The 19,958-nt window shown below is 39.3% G+C and overlaps 1 protein-coding gene across 2 annotated transcripts; it reads left to right on the forward strand.

Annotated features, from left to right (window-relative positions):
* Window positions 1-1,962: 1,962 nt before the first annotated feature.
* cacnb3b (calcium channel, voltage-dependent, beta 3b) lies at window positions 1,963-16,777 on the forward strand. 2 transcript variants are annotated; one of them, XM_039801597.1, is made up of 15 exons: window positions 2,231-2,274; window positions 3,323-3,425; window positions 6,448-6,567; window positions 7,389-7,511; window positions 7,633-7,754; window positions 7,984-8,036; window positions 8,422-8,441; window positions 8,671-8,751; window positions 11,778-11,836; window positions 12,062-12,162; window positions 12,341-12,492; window positions 13,026-13,121; window positions 13,238-13,408; window positions 13,497-13,544; window positions 13,708-16,777. In XM_039801597.1, the coding sequence occupies exons 2-14, from the start codon at window positions 3,369-3,371 to the stop codon at window positions 13,524-13,526; spliced, it is 1,185 nt and encodes a 394-aa protein (XP_039657531.1). In that variant the 5' UTR covers window positions 2,231-2,274; window positions 3,323-3,368; the 3' UTR covers window positions 13,527-13,544; window positions 13,708-16,777. The 2 variants fall into 2 exon arrangements, with proteins under 2 accessions (XP_039657532.1, XP_039657531.1); XM_039801598.1 differs by lacking the exon at window positions 3,323-3,425 and having other exon boundaries at window positions 1,963-2,274.
* The last annotated feature ends 3,181 nt before the right edge of the window (window positions 16,778-19,958 follow it).

The following is a 19,958-nucleotide window of genomic DNA, read 5'->3' on the forward strand; positions in this document are numbered from 1 at the left end:
TCATAATATGAGAACTTTGCTTTGCTGTGTTAAATAAAAAAGGATTTTGAAGAAAGAACTGTGTATATCCCTTAAAGTAAAGAATTGAAAAAAAAAAAACGTTATCAGTACCAAAACTCTGCTATTGTGCACTTAATAAAAAAAAAATAGCCAGCTTTGATGAGAATTTCCATGGGTTACCATGTTCCTCTATTGCCTCAATTGTGAATGCCTCTGTGGACTTTAAAGGAAAGTGCATGAAAAGAAACATTATGAAGTCACCTGCATCACATTACCTGGAGGATTGAAAAACACTAGATGTAATATTCTGTCGGAGAGAAGAACAAAATATATTATTGCTGCAGAGACTGAATACATGCTGTAGAATGAACAGAGACAAGCCTCAGTGGCTGTCTGTTCTTGTTCTCCATATAGGCACTTTGTTCACATTCAGATGGGCTATCTGGCATCAGTGAATATAGCTGAGCCAGTCTCAAATCTGCTTTGCTCTTTCTTGAGGGATTCATCAAAACTCAGTGAACTTTGACAATCCTCTGCTTTCTTCTCCCCACTGCCAACCCGTCTGTGATGGGAGGAGTGGAAGGAGAGGAGAGAAGAGCTATATTTAGACCAACCGAACAGCAAAAAATAACAAAAAGAAAAGATTGTGCTGTTAATCTCTGGTCCTATATTGTTCTAATGTACTGGCTACCTTCCTATTTTCTTCACGGTCTTTCACCTTTTCCCCTTGTCTTTATCGTTCTGCATGTCAATTCAATTTAAGGAGCTTTAACAGATAACACACATGACACATAACATGATTCACATTTATAAAAGTCACTTTTCAGGATTTTTTAGTGTTTAAGTTCTCTCTTTCTTGCTTCATCAATCTAATTTGCTACTCAGGTCGTCCCTTCTTTAGTTTTTTGTGTTTTCCCTACATCTCACTCTTTGCATTTCTGTTTGAAAAGCTGTTACTTGATAACTGCTTCATTCACAACACATGATGAAATAGTCACCCTATCTTCTCGGCTCCAGATGCATCCGAGGGAGCTAGTTGCTCTTACTACAATAACATGTGTGTGCATGTATGCATGCATGTGTTTGGATGCTTGCTTCCCTTTAATTTTAAAAAGCCATGTAGAAATGTAGCCCTAAGACATTTTGGCTAAAAGCCCTGGTGGAGTGCACTTAATCCTTAAGCAGCCAACGTTGAATGAGGGTAAGAGAGCACATGCTGCCAGCATAATGGATGCTAAAGTAGGGTCCTCAGTGCCTGCGGCAACCTGGAGAGAAGGCATGCAGTCCTGGCTTGCCAGGAACAACGATGCTTGTCTCCTACAATAGAGACCTCTCTGCTGGCTTATTAAGACATCTGATGGACTCTAGATGGCTGCTTGCTGACTCACCGCTGCATTTCTGTTCTGTAGGCTCATGCATCACCTTCCTTTCAGGAGGATGGTGCAGGGCAGGCAGACAGGCAGGCGGGCACAGCCCTGCCCTCCTCTTCCTCTCATCTCTCTCTTTTCATTTCTCCATTCATGTCCTCTTGTTCTGTCTCCCAGTCCTCCACTAACTTTACACCCTTTGTGTTATTGAAGCGGTCACCTGTTAAGCAAGGAGAGGAATGACAATTACAGACTGTTGTCTCTCAGCATTCCCTTGCTTGGTTGTTCTTATTATCACTTAGTATGGCTTACATAACAGCTCAGTCTTTGTTCTGTCTTATTTATAGAAGTTCTATCTGTGTCCAGTGAAAAATGATACTCTGTGGTGTGAGAGTAAACATCAGACCAGCCTGGTGGATTTTATGTCACTTTTTTTAAGGATCTCTTAAAGTGGGATATAAGAGACACAAGGAGGAGAGGAGAGGAGAGGAGAGGAGAGGAGAGGAGAGGAGAGGAGAGGAGAGGAGAGGAAGAGGAGAGGAGAAGAGAGGAGAGGAGAGGAGAGGAGAGGAGAGGAGAGGGTGCATGAAACCAGAGAAAAGCTCCTTTTCTTACATGTGGGCTGGCTCGAAGAAACCCACTGTACTGTACCAGTATACATGGGCATGTACACACCAGTGCTGCAGTCAGGGCATCAATTTTGTATAGGAAATGGCTGTTGAGGCAGCGCAGCAACGTCAGCTGTAAAGCACTTAGGCTGAGCGTGCCTCCCTCTCTCTCCCCACTGTAACCACGGGCTGAGAGGAGGAGGGTTCCGCCTTTTCTGTGCAATGGGGGAGAAGAAAGCGCTTGCAGCAGAATCATGTCTGCCTCCGACTCTAGCGCTACAGGACTCATCTGTAACAAGGTACGCTGTTGATGCTCTCCCCTTTTTGTTTAATCACTCTGCATGCATACTCAGTCTCTTCATTCATGAGTCCCCTGTCTGTCTGCTCTGAGACGTCTTCTTTCTTTCTTTTTCTCTTCTCCAATCCCCTCTCACTCTTGTCTCAACAGAAGTCTATTCCTGTTCACTCACATTGCCAGCATCTCCCCACTTCTCTCTTCCCTCCCTCCTTCTCCTCATCTTGTCTGGACATACTGTACTGCACACATACAGTTTCTATCTCTGTCTATCTCTCTCTAACTCTGTAGGTTACTTTACAGCTTTGCATTGAACTTGTCCCTCACTGGGACGCCCATCTGTTGAATGTCATAGATTACTATTTAGATAGAATCTTTTCTGTGAAGTCATTCCTGACTTTGAGTATTGTAGTTGAGCACATACTTGTGGTTCTGTTTGCTAAGTCAGTTTCTAGATGTTACTTTGGGTGTGCAACAGCCTCTTAGTCCACGAGGACACTTCAACAAATACAGAGATCACTTAATAAAATGATGGGGGATAGTATCCACAGTCAAGTGAGAATGTTGAAAGTTACAGTAATTTTTATATGAAATTACCTCTTTGTGTTAACTATCTACAATACGATACAACTTTATTGTCATTTTACACTGAATTTCATTTTGCGTTCCCGAGCAGTTGCGCTCAAAAAAAGAAAAATACACAGAGTTAGACAACAATTACACATATAGTAAAAAGATCAAAACACATCAACAGCCGTAACAAAGGAAACATGTTTCATGATGTCCTTGGATCTAGATCTTAATTGCCAATACACAGATTTTGGTTTAGCAACAGGATAGACTGATATATATATATAAAAAAAGAGTTCTTAAGCCTGTTGTATTGAAACAAAGGGACTTTAAATCACCTGTTAGAATCTGTTCACTGCAGCTCAGCAAGGAAAGAATGTAAGAAAATACAAAGAGAACATTTGTACTGAAATGACTTTTGACTTTTGATTTCTGGAGCCTCATATTAACTTCAGATGACTTTGGAATATCTATTTGCACAGGACGAGGACTGTTTTGTCCCACATCACACTGGAAGCATGTTGAAGTATGAACAGGAGGAATGATCACAGCAAACACAAAGTGTTTCAATGTCCATATGGGCATGTGAGTATTGTTTTAAGAGAGATATTTTTGATGTTGCTGATGAGGGGGATCTGTTTTCCACATTAGTCTCAGTATCTATCCTATTGGCTTGACAGTTGACAAGCATTTTAAAATCTTCTAGGTTCCTCATTTGGTCTCTTCAATTAACACAAAGGTGAATTTAAACATCTGTCTTCGTCATTCCTGCACATGGAGAGAAATATAAAACAACCAAGAGTCTGAAATCTCTCTGACTGGGAATGGCTTTGAACAGCAAAGCAATGAGGGATGTGTTAAGGCCGGGACACATCAGGCCGATTATCGGCCGTGGGACAGTCTGGCGAGGTCAGTGACTCAAATCTGTTCGGTGTGTCCCGTGCCGTCGTCCGTCTGGGGGGCTGTCGGCGTTCATTTTGGCCGACCTGACATGTTCGGTCGGCGGCAGGGAAGTCGGGACTCACCCGGAAATGACGAGGTATGAGGTGACTACTAGAGTCTCTCAAAATCTGATGAAAATCTTTTAAACTGACCTTTGTTGAGCTGAAATTAAGACAGATTCAGCAACTGCATGGCCTATTTCTCGCTTAAAATGTTTTCAGAAACACGTTTCAGTGAACTATTTTAGTACAATATGAGATCGTATTCTGAACGGCCGCCATGACAGTCTGGCTCTTAGAGTTACCAATGAAGTGATGTTCCACATAGTAATAAAATTTCCCACACAATTGAAAGAAATCTTTTACACATTTCACAGTGATTTAATTACACGAGCGACTTTTCTGTCACTTGTTGTATTGAAAGCTGAGACAGTTCATCTTTAAAAAGTGTCTTTAAACATCTGAAATGTAATGTCAGTAGTGGGGAACAGGGAGCACTCTACTACTGGTGACAAAATATTTGCGTATCAAGTGATGTAATCATCCTATAATACAGTACAATATTTGTCTGCCAGTGCCTACACTGTTGTCAGTAGTGGAGGTTATAATGGTTTTGAGAACATTCTGGTTCCAACATGTAAACATGTTATCCTTCATTTTGGATTCTTTGCATCTGACATTGACATTTCTGCAGGTTTTGCACAACTCAAAAGCCGAAAACCAGACAGCAAAGACAGTCTGAGCATTTTGCATTCTCAAAGCTCGATGGGAATCCATGCAGCAAAACGGTGTGATGCTTTAGCAAAAGGCGTTGGGATCTGGACAGTAACAAAGACAACATGACTGCTTTAACTTTAATGGAATGTGTATTTAGTTTTCCCTTATTTGTCATTATAGACATTTTCACTCTAGGCCCTCTTCGTCAAATCAAAACAATATCAATGGGCAACCTTGTGTGCGATCAGTATACAGTAAGACAACGTATACATATTTAGTGCTAAAGAGTAACTGTCTGTACTTCAGAATAGAAATCCTCTTCATCCATCTGCAGATCTCCGTTTGCTTTACTGTAATTAGGTTTTGTTTCTTCTGCTGGTGGACCCTTTAGATTCTGCTCCACCTCGGGCAGCCTTTGATATTCAAATGATATCCACAAACGCTGCGCTAGATTCAGCTAAAACATTTTTTTGTGCATGGGAAAAAGCAAAGAAGGGATGTGAATGGTGGCGAGGTGGGAAGAGAAGAGGGAGGAGGAGACAGGTAGAAAAAACAAGGTAAAAGAAAGATGACGTTGTTATTGAGCTATCTTTATATTATGTGGATGCTCCTGTCTGGTATGTGAGGAAGGCTTCCAGCCCTGCACCCAGCTGGGACTGCAGCCACCGGGGAAGAGCAGGGTGCTAATGGAGTGAGAGGACAAATGTAGGATCTGGTGAGGTGAGCTTCGCAATAGTTTTATCAGCCTGGAAGTTTACATGAGTATTAAGTGTAAAGAGGGCGGCAGGTTCTGTATCTGTCTGTGCTGTACTTGTGGTCCAATGAGTTCTTATTATTTTCTTTTACAGTCATAAAAAAGAGCTGCTTTTTTGTTTTATGTTGTTCAGAAATGTGATGTTCTTGTTATTTGGTGATTGACATTTAAATTACAAACTTAATTACAATTATCAATTCAATTTGAATTATATGTTGTAATTTTTTAAAACCTGAATATGCATGTTTAAGTGAGCATTGTGATCTGTATCGGAATTTTGGAATATTCAGTTTGTGTTTGCTTTTTTTGAAAATGTGTTCTTTCCAAATTTAAATGTCAATTAAAAATGTTCCAATAGTATTAAATTAATAAATAGTGTGTCCACTGAGTGAAAGGCAGTTGGATTATGGCTGCAGTCGATTATCATTCTTAAATGCCAGGTTGTTGCCACAAACCTATTTAGTTTAATTATGAATCATACCCTGCAGTACATTACAAATGTCCACTCACATAGGACAGACATTTTGAAATGTGTTTTTATTGAATTTAAAAATGTGTTAAATTTCACTTTTTAATTCTGACATAAATAACAGCATGTTAATTAATTGATACACGAAAAAAATTCAGAACACAAACTTCAAACTTAAATTATTATATAATTAGCATTGATTTCTCTAGTGACACAACTCTTGCACCACATCCTTTGTTGATTCAGACTAATCTGGATTTTAGAAAATGGGTGTACAGCTGGATTTTGTTGCATTATATACCTTGTTGAAGACTCTGGGCGTTTACCAACATCTGGTGTGCCTGGCTGAGTGGATAAATAGACTACAAGCACTGTGCTGGTTGTTGGTGTTGTTGCAGTACTCATGCACATGTTCCCCTGAGACTGCTGCTTTGGAAAGCTGCAGGAACTCACCGGTCCTTGCAGGCTGGATCACACGCTTTCAGGAAAGGATAGGCAGGTTCAGAGACAGGTGGAACAAGGAGAAAGACATGGCAGACACAGAGGGAGATGTATGTTATCTGTTTGGAGCTGCATCAGAGCTATTTACACAGTTACTTAATCATTAGTATTTCTGACCAAGTAGCAACAGCTGCTATGTGGTGTTAGGTATGATATTGTGGTGGATTTATCTCCTCTCTGCCTGGGCTGTAACAGTTATTTATCTCCTCTCCTACTTTCTTTCAGGGTTCAGCCGATTCCTACACTAGTCGACCTTCGGATTCCGACCTGTCCCTGGAGGAGGACCAGGAGGCGTCTCGGCGTGAAGCCGAGCGCCAGGCTCAGCTGCAGCTAGAGAGAGCCAAGGTGAGAGCCTAAGGGTCAAAGGTCAATGCTTTTCCTTAAATTCACCTTTAGTTCCTGAGAAGCAGTATGTAAACAGCTGAGAGGTTGCTTGCCAATAGACCGATTTAATTTAAAGTGCTCATATTATGCTTTTTGGCTTTTTCCCTTTCCTTTATTGTGTTATATCTTTTTTTGTTCATGTTATAGGTTTACAAAGTGAAAAAGCCCAAAGTCCACCCCAAAGGGACTTACCATTTCCAACAGAAAACACTGTTCACAAACTGCTCCAAACAGCTCTGTTGTAGTCCAGCCTTTACTTCTGTGACGAACTTGTTCACTTTGTAACAAATGTTATAATGCTCGCCTAGCTGCATGTGAATAAGCACGCCCTCATACTCTGCAACTGACTAGCTAGTAGTCCTTACCTAGCTACTGAGCATGTGCGACTCTGAACAAAGATGTAACAGAAGTGTGATGCCTCACTCTGTAGCTAAAACAGAGAGATCAACACACAGGGTGAAAAGAGGAGCTGCAGCAACAAAATATAGTGTTTTAAAAAAAAATGAAACCACATAAACATTCTGGTACAACCTTGCAATACAATTATGAACCTGAAAATGAGCATAATATGAGTACTTTAAATTCATAAAGATCTATAGACACTTCAGAGCAAATTTGTGATTTGTAATATTGAGCTATTCAGATAAAATTGACTTGGCTTCACTTGTCTATAGAACCAAAATTAACCTTAGGACTAAAGATTTAGGTTAGTAAAGGCAATGCTACTGAATATAGTCGTATATCTCATTTATATATTTTTTAATTTCTTTGTCTGTCAACAGTCCAAACCAGTAGCATTTGCAGTGAAAACCAATGTGAGTTACTGTGGGGCTCTTGATGAAGATTGTCCAGTCCAAGGTGCTGCTATTAACTTCGAAACCAAAGACTTCCTGCACATAAAAGAGGTGAGAGGCCTTCAGCATTAGGATTAGCATGTTATATGCAAATAAAGACTTTTGAACTTGAGGTCAACACATTGTGTAGCATAACTCCTGAGTCAAAAAGGTGTGTTTCACTGTCGTGCAGAAATACAACAATGATTGGTGGATTGGTCGACTAGTGAAAGAAGGGGCGGACATCACATTCATCCCGAGCCCAGTCAAACTGGAAGCCATGAGGATAAAACAAGAGCAGAAAGCAGCAGCAAGGTCACCCAGCTCTGAGAGATCTGGTCACTCTTGTCTCTGTATCTCTGTCTTTCTGTCTTTCTGTGTTGCCCTAATTCCACTAGCTTCCTGTCTCACACTTTGAAAACTTTTTTGTTGTTGACGTAACTAGTTCTTGCTCATGTGTTGCTCTGTTTTCGAAGTCAGTTTCAAAAATTGTGTCCTGAAGGTATTATCGCATAATGAAGCTTTGCATTATGTTGCTCCACAGGAAAGGAGGGAACGCTTCATCTGGAGGCTGGAGGTCCACCCCGCCATCTGCAGGTAAGTGGGACTGGAGGAGTCCTGCTGCTCTGTCTGTCTGCTCTGCCTCTACTGGGACTGCATGCTCTCACAGCATCAGATTTAGATACATTCCTGGGCTAAAATGGTTTCTTTTAGAAGAAATGTGTGTGTTAGGAAACAGTTTAATGATTATGTGAGATGACCACTTAATTGTGATCAGCCCTCCAAAATTTACACACTAACAAACAAAAGTTACTTTCTTGAAGAGCCACAATGTAAATGCACTTTTCTTCAGACCAGCATGGCATGCATGTTTTCTTTACGGAGCCTTTAAACTCAAATATTTTCTACTGAAGAAATTACTTATTGCCACTTATTAGCTTTTATTGTCCTTGTTTAATGTTCCTTCTGTTTATTCTGAAAGCCAAACAGAAGCAGAAACAGGTATGTTTTTCATTGGGCCTCTTCCCTATTAATTATTTAAGAACACCTCACCCTCAATTATACTGCTACACTTAATGCATTTCAGTGCATTTTTATGGCTCTTTACATTGGTAGTGACACACAGAGCGGCTACTACATGTCAGTTAATTGTGTGTATTACAGTAAATTCACTTCAACATGTTGTATGTTTTCCACCTCCAAACCCTGTCTGCGCTTGTGGCCTGTGAAGACTGAGCATGTTCCTCCATATGATGTGGTCCCTTCTATGCGGCCAGTGGTGCTGGTGGGCCCTTCGCTGAAAGGCTATGAGGTAAGACAACCATCGGTAATGCTTTTCAGCTAGTATAGTTTGGTTCTGCTTATTTACATCTTGTCTTGTGTTTAGAGTAATTACTAACTGGATGGATCAGCTAGAACACTGGAGCCTAATTGCCGTCAGTTAGAGTGTCTCTTTTACTATTGGCGGGGTGCCAAAATTAGATAATTTTTTAAATCATACATACATGACGTGCCTTTAAGTCATTTATCAAGTAAAAATACCAAACATTTGGAGCTTATAACATCTGAGATATGACTATTTATTTTCTTACTGCAGAACACTTCATACCACTGAATTGATTACTTTCTAGCTATGCTCCCGTTTTAGCATAACATAGGGATGGCAAAGCCAGTCTGTCAGTCAGTCCACCACTTTGATCCTAACTGAAATATCTCAACATCTATTGGATAGATTGCCATGACATTTTACACAGGCATTCAGAGGATGAATCCTACTGACTTTGGTGATCCTCTGACTTTTCCTCTAGCACCACAAATTAATTTATGGGTTTAAATGAAATGTTTCAACAACTTAAGGATTGATTTCTATGAAATTTGGTACACACATGCATGTTCCTGACTTTTACTCGAGCGCCGTTATCAGGTCAAAATTTCAATTTGTCTAATTCTTTGGTTTAAGAGCAAATACAGTACGAACTAATTCCATCAGCCTGAGCTTACTCTGTGAGTAGTGTTAACTAGCATATTTTAGCATGCTAACAAATTAAACTAAGATGGTGAACATGGTAGAAATTACACCTTCTAAACATCAGCATGTTAGCGTTGAAATTTAAGATTTGTATTTAAAAAATTGTATACACTTTGATTACTGTTAATACCAGCCATATATGTGACATATTTGAATGTTTGAGCTCAGTCTGCCATTGTTTGTTCCAGTTTAATCTGGACTGTATTCTCTGATCCAGTATGGGCTTGCCTGGATTGATCTAAAGGGAAACAATCTCGCCTCCATTATCCCATTACCACTGATACTAAACACCGCAGTCACATCCTGATGAAATTATAGCACACACAACAGGAATCTTAGATCCATTTTGAGTGATACAGAACTGCATGCATGCCGCTTTATATTAGCTACTGTTTGTTATATTTTCCTATACTGAACTCTCTGTAACACATATTGGATTGATGTACGAACACACATCAAGGTTAAACTTGATTAATCTTAGAATATGTCAATTTCGAATGAATCTGCAGATTATTACATTCGCTGAATGTAAAGCGTGTGATTAAACAGAATGTCTCTTGTGCTTCAACATTTTCTCTCTGCCTCGCTCTCTCCTCTGTGACTGTGCAGGCTGTGTGCCAAGCCGTTTGTTTTGTGTATGTGTGAAATATTTATGCAGTGCTCTGGTGATGTGCTTTGGTATTGCTCCAGTGGTGAACACCAGCCTGTCTCCCTCTGTCTTCCCCTCTTGTTCTGTTTTTCTCTGATTTGTCTTTCTTGTGCATGGTATTATTTTCAGTTGCTCACCATTGTTCTCTGTTTTTTTTTTTTTTCTCTCTCTCTCTCTCTATCTCTCTATCTATCTCTCTATCTCTCTGTCTCTTCCTCTTCTGCACTTTTCCCCCCTCTCATTGCTCTTCCTCCATCTCTCTGTTACATTGTGGAAGAGCAACACCACTGTGCGCCTCATCCCCTATTCTAAAGGCCATCCATTTTTCAGGAGTGTTTGAAAATAGACTGCTTCACTTGTGTGAAGACATACAGTACAGGCCAAAAGTTTGGACACACCTTCTCATTCAATGTGTTTCTTTATTTTCATGACTATTTACATTGTAGATTCTCACTGAAGGCATCAAAACTATGAATGAACACATATGGAATTATGTACTTAACAAAAAAGTGTGAAATAACTGAAAACATGTCTTATATTTTAGATTCTTCAAAGTAGCCACCCTTTGCTTTTTTGGTAGCGCTGCAAACCCTTGGTGTTCTCTCAATGAGCTTCATGAGGTAGTCACCTGAAATGGTTTTCACTTCACAGGTGTGCTTTGTCAGGGTTAATTAGTGGAATTTTTTCTCTTATTAATAAAAAAACAAAGGGTGGCTACTTTGAAGAATCTAAAATATAAGACATGTTTTCAGTTATTTCACACTTTTTTGTTAAGTACATAATTCCATATGTGTTCATTCATAGTTTTGATGCCTTTGGTGAGAATCTACAATGTAAATAGCCATGAAAATAAAAAGGAAACGCATTGAATGAGAAGGTGTGTCCAAACTTTTGGCCTGTACTGTATATAAATACACTCTGTTATCTAATATGTTTTTTTCCACACAAAAATAAATTTCCTGCTTTAAAATCTTCAAATTACATCTACTACCCTATTGAAAAATCCTGACTATAATATGCTAATATATGCTAACTTATTGTTGTAAGTTGAATTACGTCACTATATGTGCACTTGAGGCTTCATTTTGTCACTTCACAACTAGTACTGTAAGTTTACATATTGGACTATGACTGGCTCCAGACTGGTTGTGATGTTACAAATTCTGCTGGTACATCCACGTTTAAACTGAGATTTAATGTGAGAACAAATACACTTTTCCCCTTCAATATGGACTTTAATATTGCTCATTTCTATTTGTGCTGACTGTCTTTGCTGGTGGTAAAACCATCTTGCTCCATGAGGAATGTAATTGTTTTAACAATGAAAGGATACTGTTACTATAATGTTACTGTCCTACCATATTTTGCCTAATTGTGTGTGTTCTCATGTGACTGTATGTTAACTATATAACAGGTCTTTCTTGTAAAAAAAATCATGTTAATCTCACATAGATAAGTCTAACAGGTACCTTAAAGTGGAGGGTGGTGAAGTGCTTATAAATGTTAAATAAGAGGGCTTAAACTAAAGTGTTACCAAAATCAAAAGTGAGTGAGAAATATAAGTAATAATGTCGGGCTAAGTGTGTGTGCACAGGTGTATATTTCATAACACCAGTCTCTCCTAACTTCTCTCCACTCCTTCCTCCTATCTGTCACCTAGGTAACAGACATGATGCAGAAAGCCTTGTTTGACTTCCTAAAGCACAGATTTGATGGCAGGTGGGTATGGCTGTCTGTGTTGCTCTTCTGCAGCTGCAGCTCACTGTACAGTAACACTGTGACCGAGCTACAGAGCTGTTCGTGGGATTCTGCCTATCACGTTTCATGGTCGATAGGACACATGGTGATGATGATTTATTTTTAGCTGCAAGAGAGTACAAGTTCATCTCATCCTTTGAAATGGAACAGTTGTGGATGTGATGTGATAAGACGCTTCTTCTGTAGGATCTCTATTACACGGGTGACTGCTGATTTGTCACTGGCGAAGCGCTCAGTGCTGAACAAGAAGGCCATAATGGAGAGATCCAACACACGCTCCAGTCTGGGTGAGTGATGAGGAAGTTGTCTTTAATCTTTTTTTATTCTAAATAAAGATTAATACCTGCTTAGAATAGATGCATCCTCTCTCGTTAATGTTAAGTCTGTACTAAACATAAGTAAGTGATGTTGCTCTGTTAAGCATGTCTCATACAACTCCACCGTCTTTCTTTGGCTGGTTGACAGCTGAGGTCCAGAGTGAGATCGAGAGGATCTTTGAGCTGGCCAAGTCCCTCCAGCTGGTCGTCCTGGACGCAGACACCATCAATCACCCAGCACAGCTCCTTAAAACCTCTCTGGCTCCCATCGTCGTATACGTCAAAGTCTCCTCGCCTAAAGTAGGCCCACATAAACTTTACAAAGACATTCTTGCCTAGGTGTAGTTGTTAATTATTATTAAAAATAGAGCCGAAACAGTGGAATAATTGGTTAGTTGATTAACAGAAAATCAGCAACTATTTTGACCATTTGCTGGATCCAGCTTCTCCAACGTGAGGATTTGCTGCTCTGTTTTAGGTCACTGTAATCTGAATGCGTTTGGGTTTTGTACTCTTGGTCAGACAAAACAAGATATTTGAAGATGTCACCTTAAACTGAGCATTTTTCTGTATTTTATAGATTTAATGACAATTTTTGACTAATGATGATGTAGTGTTGCACTTTGACCACACAGGCTAAAGAGGGCTTGAAATGTCCACATTAAAAGGAGGTTGAAAAAAGAAAGATGTTTAGCTTTCAGATGATATGCCATGATGCACTCGCTTGATATGACTAAATAAAAGAAGAAAATGATTAGAAATTGAATTAGATCCGTGCATTTGATAACCTTCATCACTTGGGTTTGTTTTTTGTTGTCTGGCTCATCTCACAGGTCCTTCAGAGGCTGATTAAATCACGAGGGAAGTCACAAAGCAAACACCTCAATGTCCAAATGATGGCAGGAGACAAGCTAGCACAGTGTCCACCTGTATGTCACTCTGCCCTAAAATGAAAAAGAGTTAAAATTCATACAGTGAACTTTTATGGACACTGAGTGGTGTAACTTCTTTCTCATCGCTCATGTTCCTATCTTTGACTTATTAGGAGATGTTTGATGTCATCCTGGATGAGAATCAGCTGGAGGATGCATGTGAACATCTTGCAGAGTACCTGGACATTTACTGGCGTGCTACGCATCTCCCCTGTTCTGCCCCTGTTAACCCCTTACTGGACCAAAGCGTGGTCACCCCACCCTCAGCTGACTCCAGCCAGCAGGTAAGACAAACACACAACTGATGCTTTTATTAACATTTTTGCTGCATTATTTATCACAACTTCTCTGCTTCCTATGTCTATTCACTAGTTTTCTGAGACTCAAGAGTTGATAGAATGATCACTACCACAGACATAGGTGAGAAGAAATGTGTTTCTCTTTCTTACTTTGGCTTTAGTCTTTTGCTACTTGTTTATGGTACTGTTTTTTCTCATGAAATCAGATCAGAATCAGAATCAGAAATACTTTAATCATCCCAGGGGGAAATTATTATTGAAATGTTCCCACTGCTCTACTGCAGGACGCCTGTGCTGTCGGCTGGGGTCAGACTAGGAGGGCATAGAGCACAGGGACCAGGGCGCCACCAGGGGGCAGCAGCAGCCCTTATCTCTCCAAAGCCAGCCACCACCTTCTCTGGTCAGGTCCAGAGTCCCTCAGGAGAGAAAGAGCAGGAGGCTGGTGAGCTGGAGGATGAGGAGACACAAAACCAGGGAGAGGAGCATGAAGAGAAGGAGGATTCGAGAGAGGAGCCTCTCCACCTCACTGCTGCCCCCTCGGGAAGAGCTCCCTGCTCCCACCGCCACGTGACAACTCAGGGCCGCTTTCTACAGCTGCACGCCTACTGCTAACAAAAACCAGTACAGCAGTGCCGTCACTGCACGCCACCTCGCCACACCCTTCCTCCCACCCTGACCTTAATCCCAACTACCTGCTTTCACACTGGAAGTCACATCCCCCACCTGGCAACGCTGAGCCAGCCCATGTGTGATCAGACCCCCAGAAGTGGCTATCCCAGACACACATAGGCTAATTCAGCTCTCAATGTCGAGAAATTACACACCTCCGAAGGTAGAGTATGTTAGCATACAGAATTGTAGCATAGCAACGCTATCAGTATAACACAAAATCAAAACATGAGTAGCTTTCCATTGTCGGTTCCCAGTGTTTCCTCTCTGATAAACCTGTCTTCCCCCTCTGGCCAAAGAGTGCAGATAGTGACAGAAAACCAAGTGTGTATGTCCTCCATCTCTACAGCTCTCTGTGAGCTGGCATTCCACTTTAACTAAATGTTTCCTCAAAGGCACAATTGTTTCTAGCAGAGTCAACATCATCTCAACTGTGTTGGGACACCCAAGGAAAACTTTCCTCTTCCTTTATCACTTATTTTCTCTTCTTGTTTATCCAGTAGCCTTTTTTTAATTATTCTTTATTTCCAATTATTTTTTTACAGTATATATACTACTATCTATAATTCATATATTGTCTCTCAGTATAGCTGATCACATAAGTACGCAACAGTGATGCAAAACTAGCATGACAAGCACAGACTTGCACATCAACAGTCTATATGCATCTTTTGTCACAGCTGTGAATGTATAAATGCTGGTCCATTGTCTTAGGAAGGATTATTTACAATAATTGTGGTTTGTTTGCAGATGGTTGGTAGCAAATCCCATAACCTAACTAAAATGAAGAAAACTATTTATCCAAAAGAAATAAATGGTAAAATATTATTTCTGACAAAATTTGACAAACTCTGAGATATCATTTGTAGCATAACCAGATATCAGGAGATTCACTGATATTTCACATATGTGTAGGTTACTCCAAAAAGGACAGATGCATTGCTCCAGTGTCAGGCTTCATGACTCCTTTATTGGAGAAATCATACTCTTATAACCAGATGTTGTAAATTATGTTTTTAAAAATCGATAATTAACATTGTCTGTTTATAGTATTTTTATTTCTTTGTTTAAAAGGAGAAAAAAAAAAGATAAATTGTGAGAGATTGAACACAACGTGACTTGGTATTTTCCAATGGACTGTAAAACATAAAAAAACACCTTATTGAGTCGATGTACTGTATGATTTCCAAATACAGTAGATGTATTTATTAATAACACAGTTAAATGTTGCCTCAGCATGTGTGCTGAATGTAAGTTTTGGTGATATTAGCGCTAAAATAAACACAGCACCACAAATTACACAGTCAAGAACATACTGCATTTTTTTTTATTTGACCACATCACTTGTATCATTTACATCTCACACTTAGTGGTGTAGTGGTAACTGAAGAAGTGCTGGACTATATAGACATCAATGGAGCTTCAGAATTATTATCTCATAATCGTTTGGCATTAACAGCTAAAATAAGCATGTGTACAGCAGGCCTATAAGTATACAAAGGGCGACTTCTGGTGGTATGGTTATGTTATTCTTATATCCATATGGGAATATGTACAACTTCCAGTCATAACACTAGTTAAATGTCTTTTCTACAAATAACAAAAGCTTCATTCAAACGTTAACATAGCCACCAACTGTCACTTTTGTGTTTATCATCTATTGGCCTCCATTTCATATCTTACAGTATAAATGAATGCATCTCAATAATTCACTGAGGTTCTTTACATTAATGCATCTGCTTTTAACATATAAAACTATAGAATTCAGCTAACATACCACTAATGTAAATAATCAAATGTATGTGCATGACATATGTATTCCTGTTTCATCAGAAGGGCTTTTTAGGACCATCCTTACATGAGCCATTCATTCTTCATTGTAAATCAACATGAGCTGCATAACAAGTCACATGTATCAAGGCTTAATTGTACATGCTGTATATTCAATATTATTATTATTATGAAATTGCACAGAACAACAAATGCAGACAGGTAGAATGGTTTTAGTGACAGTACACAATTCTATACTCAACGCCTCTGAAAGCATGTGTTGATACGTATTTTCCTCTCTTTTTAGAATGATGCACAGTTATTTAGGACCACCGTAAAGTTTGCTTCCACTGACACCCACATTCATTTCTGAAGGACCAGGTTTGAGATATATAACTTCTACTTGATGAAACACAGAGAGCACATTACCTTCTTTTGATTAAAAAAAAAGATATTAGCTCCTTCTATTTGCTTAAATTGTATTGCAGGACATTTCTACGAAAGGTGAATTATTCTTTGGACTTCCAAAGCACAATTTTTTACAATTATCATTTCCTATTGCGTTTCACTTGCCTAAATTCTGTATGCAATACAAAGTCTAACATTGACGAGACACTAGCTGAGACTATCAAGGTACAGTATCTCCTCAGTTATGATGGGGTATAATTGCACTACTATCATTTATATGTCTGCTTTACAATGCAATAAATGCACTAAACGTTATGCTGTACCCACCTCCAATCCTGAACAAGTTATCTGGTCTGATGATGATGTCAACATTTCACTTGGTTTCTGACAAGTCGGCAAGATAAATTATATCCAACAGTGTCTGATGATGATGTGTACAGGGTGCATCTTTTGTCTATAGCACATTTGAAAGAGGGGGTGAATAAAACACAACAACATTTAAATACATTTTTTGTGTGTGGTGTTTTTATTTCTCCTGGGTGACTCATAACACTACCAACAGAGGGCAGAAGTGGCATGTCTGTACATTCAGGATGTGTGATGCAGTGGAAGATTCAGTCCAATGTAAACCAGAAATAACATACAGTGATGGCTTTTGTGTCTCTTTAAAATTGCTATTTAAAGGGTCTGTTTACCCTAATCACGAACAAAATTGTATTGTGCGCTTTCCTCGAGTGGAATGCATCTAGTTTTGGTTTTATCTGGCCAGATTTTGAGATATCTGTCTCTGAGATTTCTGCTAACCCAGACTTCACTGAGAACAGTTTTTATTGGAAATACAAGTATTAAAAAGAGACTGTCTTCCCATGAAAAACAGCCACATGTATTAGAGGTTAGGAATAAACAACCTATATCGTCGTATTGTTTGCAGGACTATTATATATATATATATATATATATATATATATATATATATATATATATATATATATATATATGAATTTACATGTATAGGCCATATGTGAAATTACCCTGGATGAAATTGGGTGAAATGACCCTTTTAGTGTGTCCTGCTATCTGGTGTTATATAAAGGTGTGTACTTTTGGTCTGGTGCTGTATATGTGGTACTGTTTGATTTAGGCCCTTTTAAGTTCCAATTAAGATAAATCTCAATGATACAGCATACACTAAAATGAATGTGACATTAATGTGCTTCTATGGCAACACTTTATAGAGGTCCCTTTCCTGTTTCAACATGACAGTGCCCTCATGCACAAAGCCAGGTCTATCACATTTTTTTTCTTCCCATTTTGGTGTGGAAGAACACAGCACAGATCCATGAGTTCACCCCCATCCAACACCTTTGGGATGAACTGGAACGCTGACTGTGAGCCAGGCATTATCGCTCAGCAACAGTGCCAGACCTCATTCGGGCTCTTGTGGCTGAATGGAGCAAATCCCTGCAGTCAGTTTCCAAAATCATTTGGAAGACCTTAGAAGAATGAAGTCTGTAATGCCCATGTGTTTGGAATGAGATGTTTAACATTAACATGGGCTTAATGTTTGGAGTGTTCACCTACTTTTGGCCACGACAAACCTAAGCTGGGATGTTGTGTTGGCTCTGCATAACTAGCAAATGTATATCATTCGAAGAGATCAGAGATAAAGCAACGCATAGGAGAACAGGGTACCTGTGACATGTCCCAAGTCTCTTTAGTCCACACATGTTTGTTTTTTTATGAGTCACTGTACATCAATTTGTTCAAGTTACTCATAACGGCCTCCATGTGCCAATCATTCAGATTCAGTGTGTGCTCTATTTCCTACAGATATCTATGTTCTTACTCTATCTGGGTATGATCATCATTAACCATCTGTCCTGTACTACATTTTATTGATTGGTAAGCTATAATATCCCTTCCCTCCTTGGTTGATCTAACATGAGTTGTTCTAAATTGCTGCTATATGTCTAGAATATCACGTGTGAAAGTCATGCTAGAAATCCTGGGTTACAACACCATCTGCTGATGAGTTCACGTTCTAACCGTCTTAGAATCTTGTGAGAAAAATAGTGACTCAGCTTTTGTCTGTTTGCTGTGTATAGACGGCTGTCACTCTGACGTTGTTGATGATAATTACCAACACTATCATCAAATATCTCGAGGTGTTTGGCGTCAATGCTTCATCAATTCATGTTCACATTGCAGTTCTTTTAGAAATGTTGAAGAGAGTTCATCGCCTTAAACTTTCTTCCTGTATTGAAGTTTTATTCACTACAAATCAGTGGCATGGCACAAAAATCTGAGTTCCGTACATATGAAGCCTTAGTGTTCATAATACATTAGGGTAGGCTGCACAATCTGAAATCTCAGCATATTTCAGCCCTCATTCCTCCACATAATGTAATTATGTGTGAAGCTTTCACTCTAAAGTTTTGGAATATTATAAAATATTATTTCTGTCACAGTTATTCTTTCTTGTACATTATACTCCAGGCATAATACAAAGGTGGAAAGCCATTTAACTATGGCCCCCACACGGGAAAAGGATTAAGGCCTTACTAAAAGATAACTGAATACAACACTTCTGTGGAATCATGTTTTATTTGCTGAATTAACGTGAATCAGTTTCCAACCAAGTGCTAGCCCAGTTTGAAACAACAAAGAAGTAGCATATGGAAACTTTAAAAAGTTATAAGCTCACTCCATATATTTACAAAAAGGGTTCTGAAAGTGACTGCAATTATGCTTCATTTATAAGCATGCTATTTATAATATTAACAGGTCATGTTACACACCTATATAAAAGTTATGTTTCCCGCCTCTGTATATATAATTTTTTACAGTAGCCTGATTTAACTTTTTTTAATGACTTCACCTGTATTCTTTAGCACCAGCATCAAACGCAACAATTACCAATTTGGAGAGGAAATATTTGTATCCATCCTACTGCAGAATAAATACTGTGAATCTGGGGGAAATGATACCAATTTGTTTTGGTCAAACTGGTATTGCAACAAAGTTCATGCATCATTTATTCTAAGCATTATTATTTTACAACATTCACTTGAAAGATTAGTATAAAATTACACTGTGCTTCTCATACTATGAATAAAAAGAGAAAGTGCACTCGGTCAAATATCGTTGTTAATGGAAATGAAACGCTAACAGCAATGCAAACCATTTTCTCCTAGGCTTGCAGACACAATCCCCACAAATCAGAGCTGTATGATGACAACAAGACATATTGGGCTGTAAAACACAGACAGATTCCAGCATGGGAGGGGGGTGGGGGTGTGTGAATGATAAAGGCTTTTGTGAACAAAGGCAAATTGCTTTGACCCACTGGGGCAAAACCAGCAAGGGCTCTGATTGGCAACAGTAAGTAAATTAGCCAGTAGGCTGCCAGACGCAGGGGAAGGCAGCTAATTGACTCTTATCTTTTAATTCTCCCTTTTCTAACAATGACATGCTGTTTCCATACAATAATAAACTTCAGGGTGTGAAAGTCAGTGTGTGTCTGTGTGTGTCTCTAGGGCTTTGACCAGCACAAGTGAGAGGGAAGACCTCTGACTCGACCCTGTGAGCAGCCAATAGCTGGTCACCTATCAGGGGGCCTCACATCATCCCACTGCATGTCGACATGGGGGTATTAAACTGTGCACAACTCTGACACAGGTCACACTGC

This window comes from Perca fluviatilis, chromosome 5 (assembly GCF_010015445.1).
Source record: "Perca fluviatilis chromosome 5, GENO_Pfluv_1.0, whole genome shotgun sequence".
Classification (NCBI taxonomy): domain Eukaryota; kingdom Metazoa; phylum Chordata; class Actinopteri; order Perciformes; family Percidae; genus Perca; species Perca fluviatilis.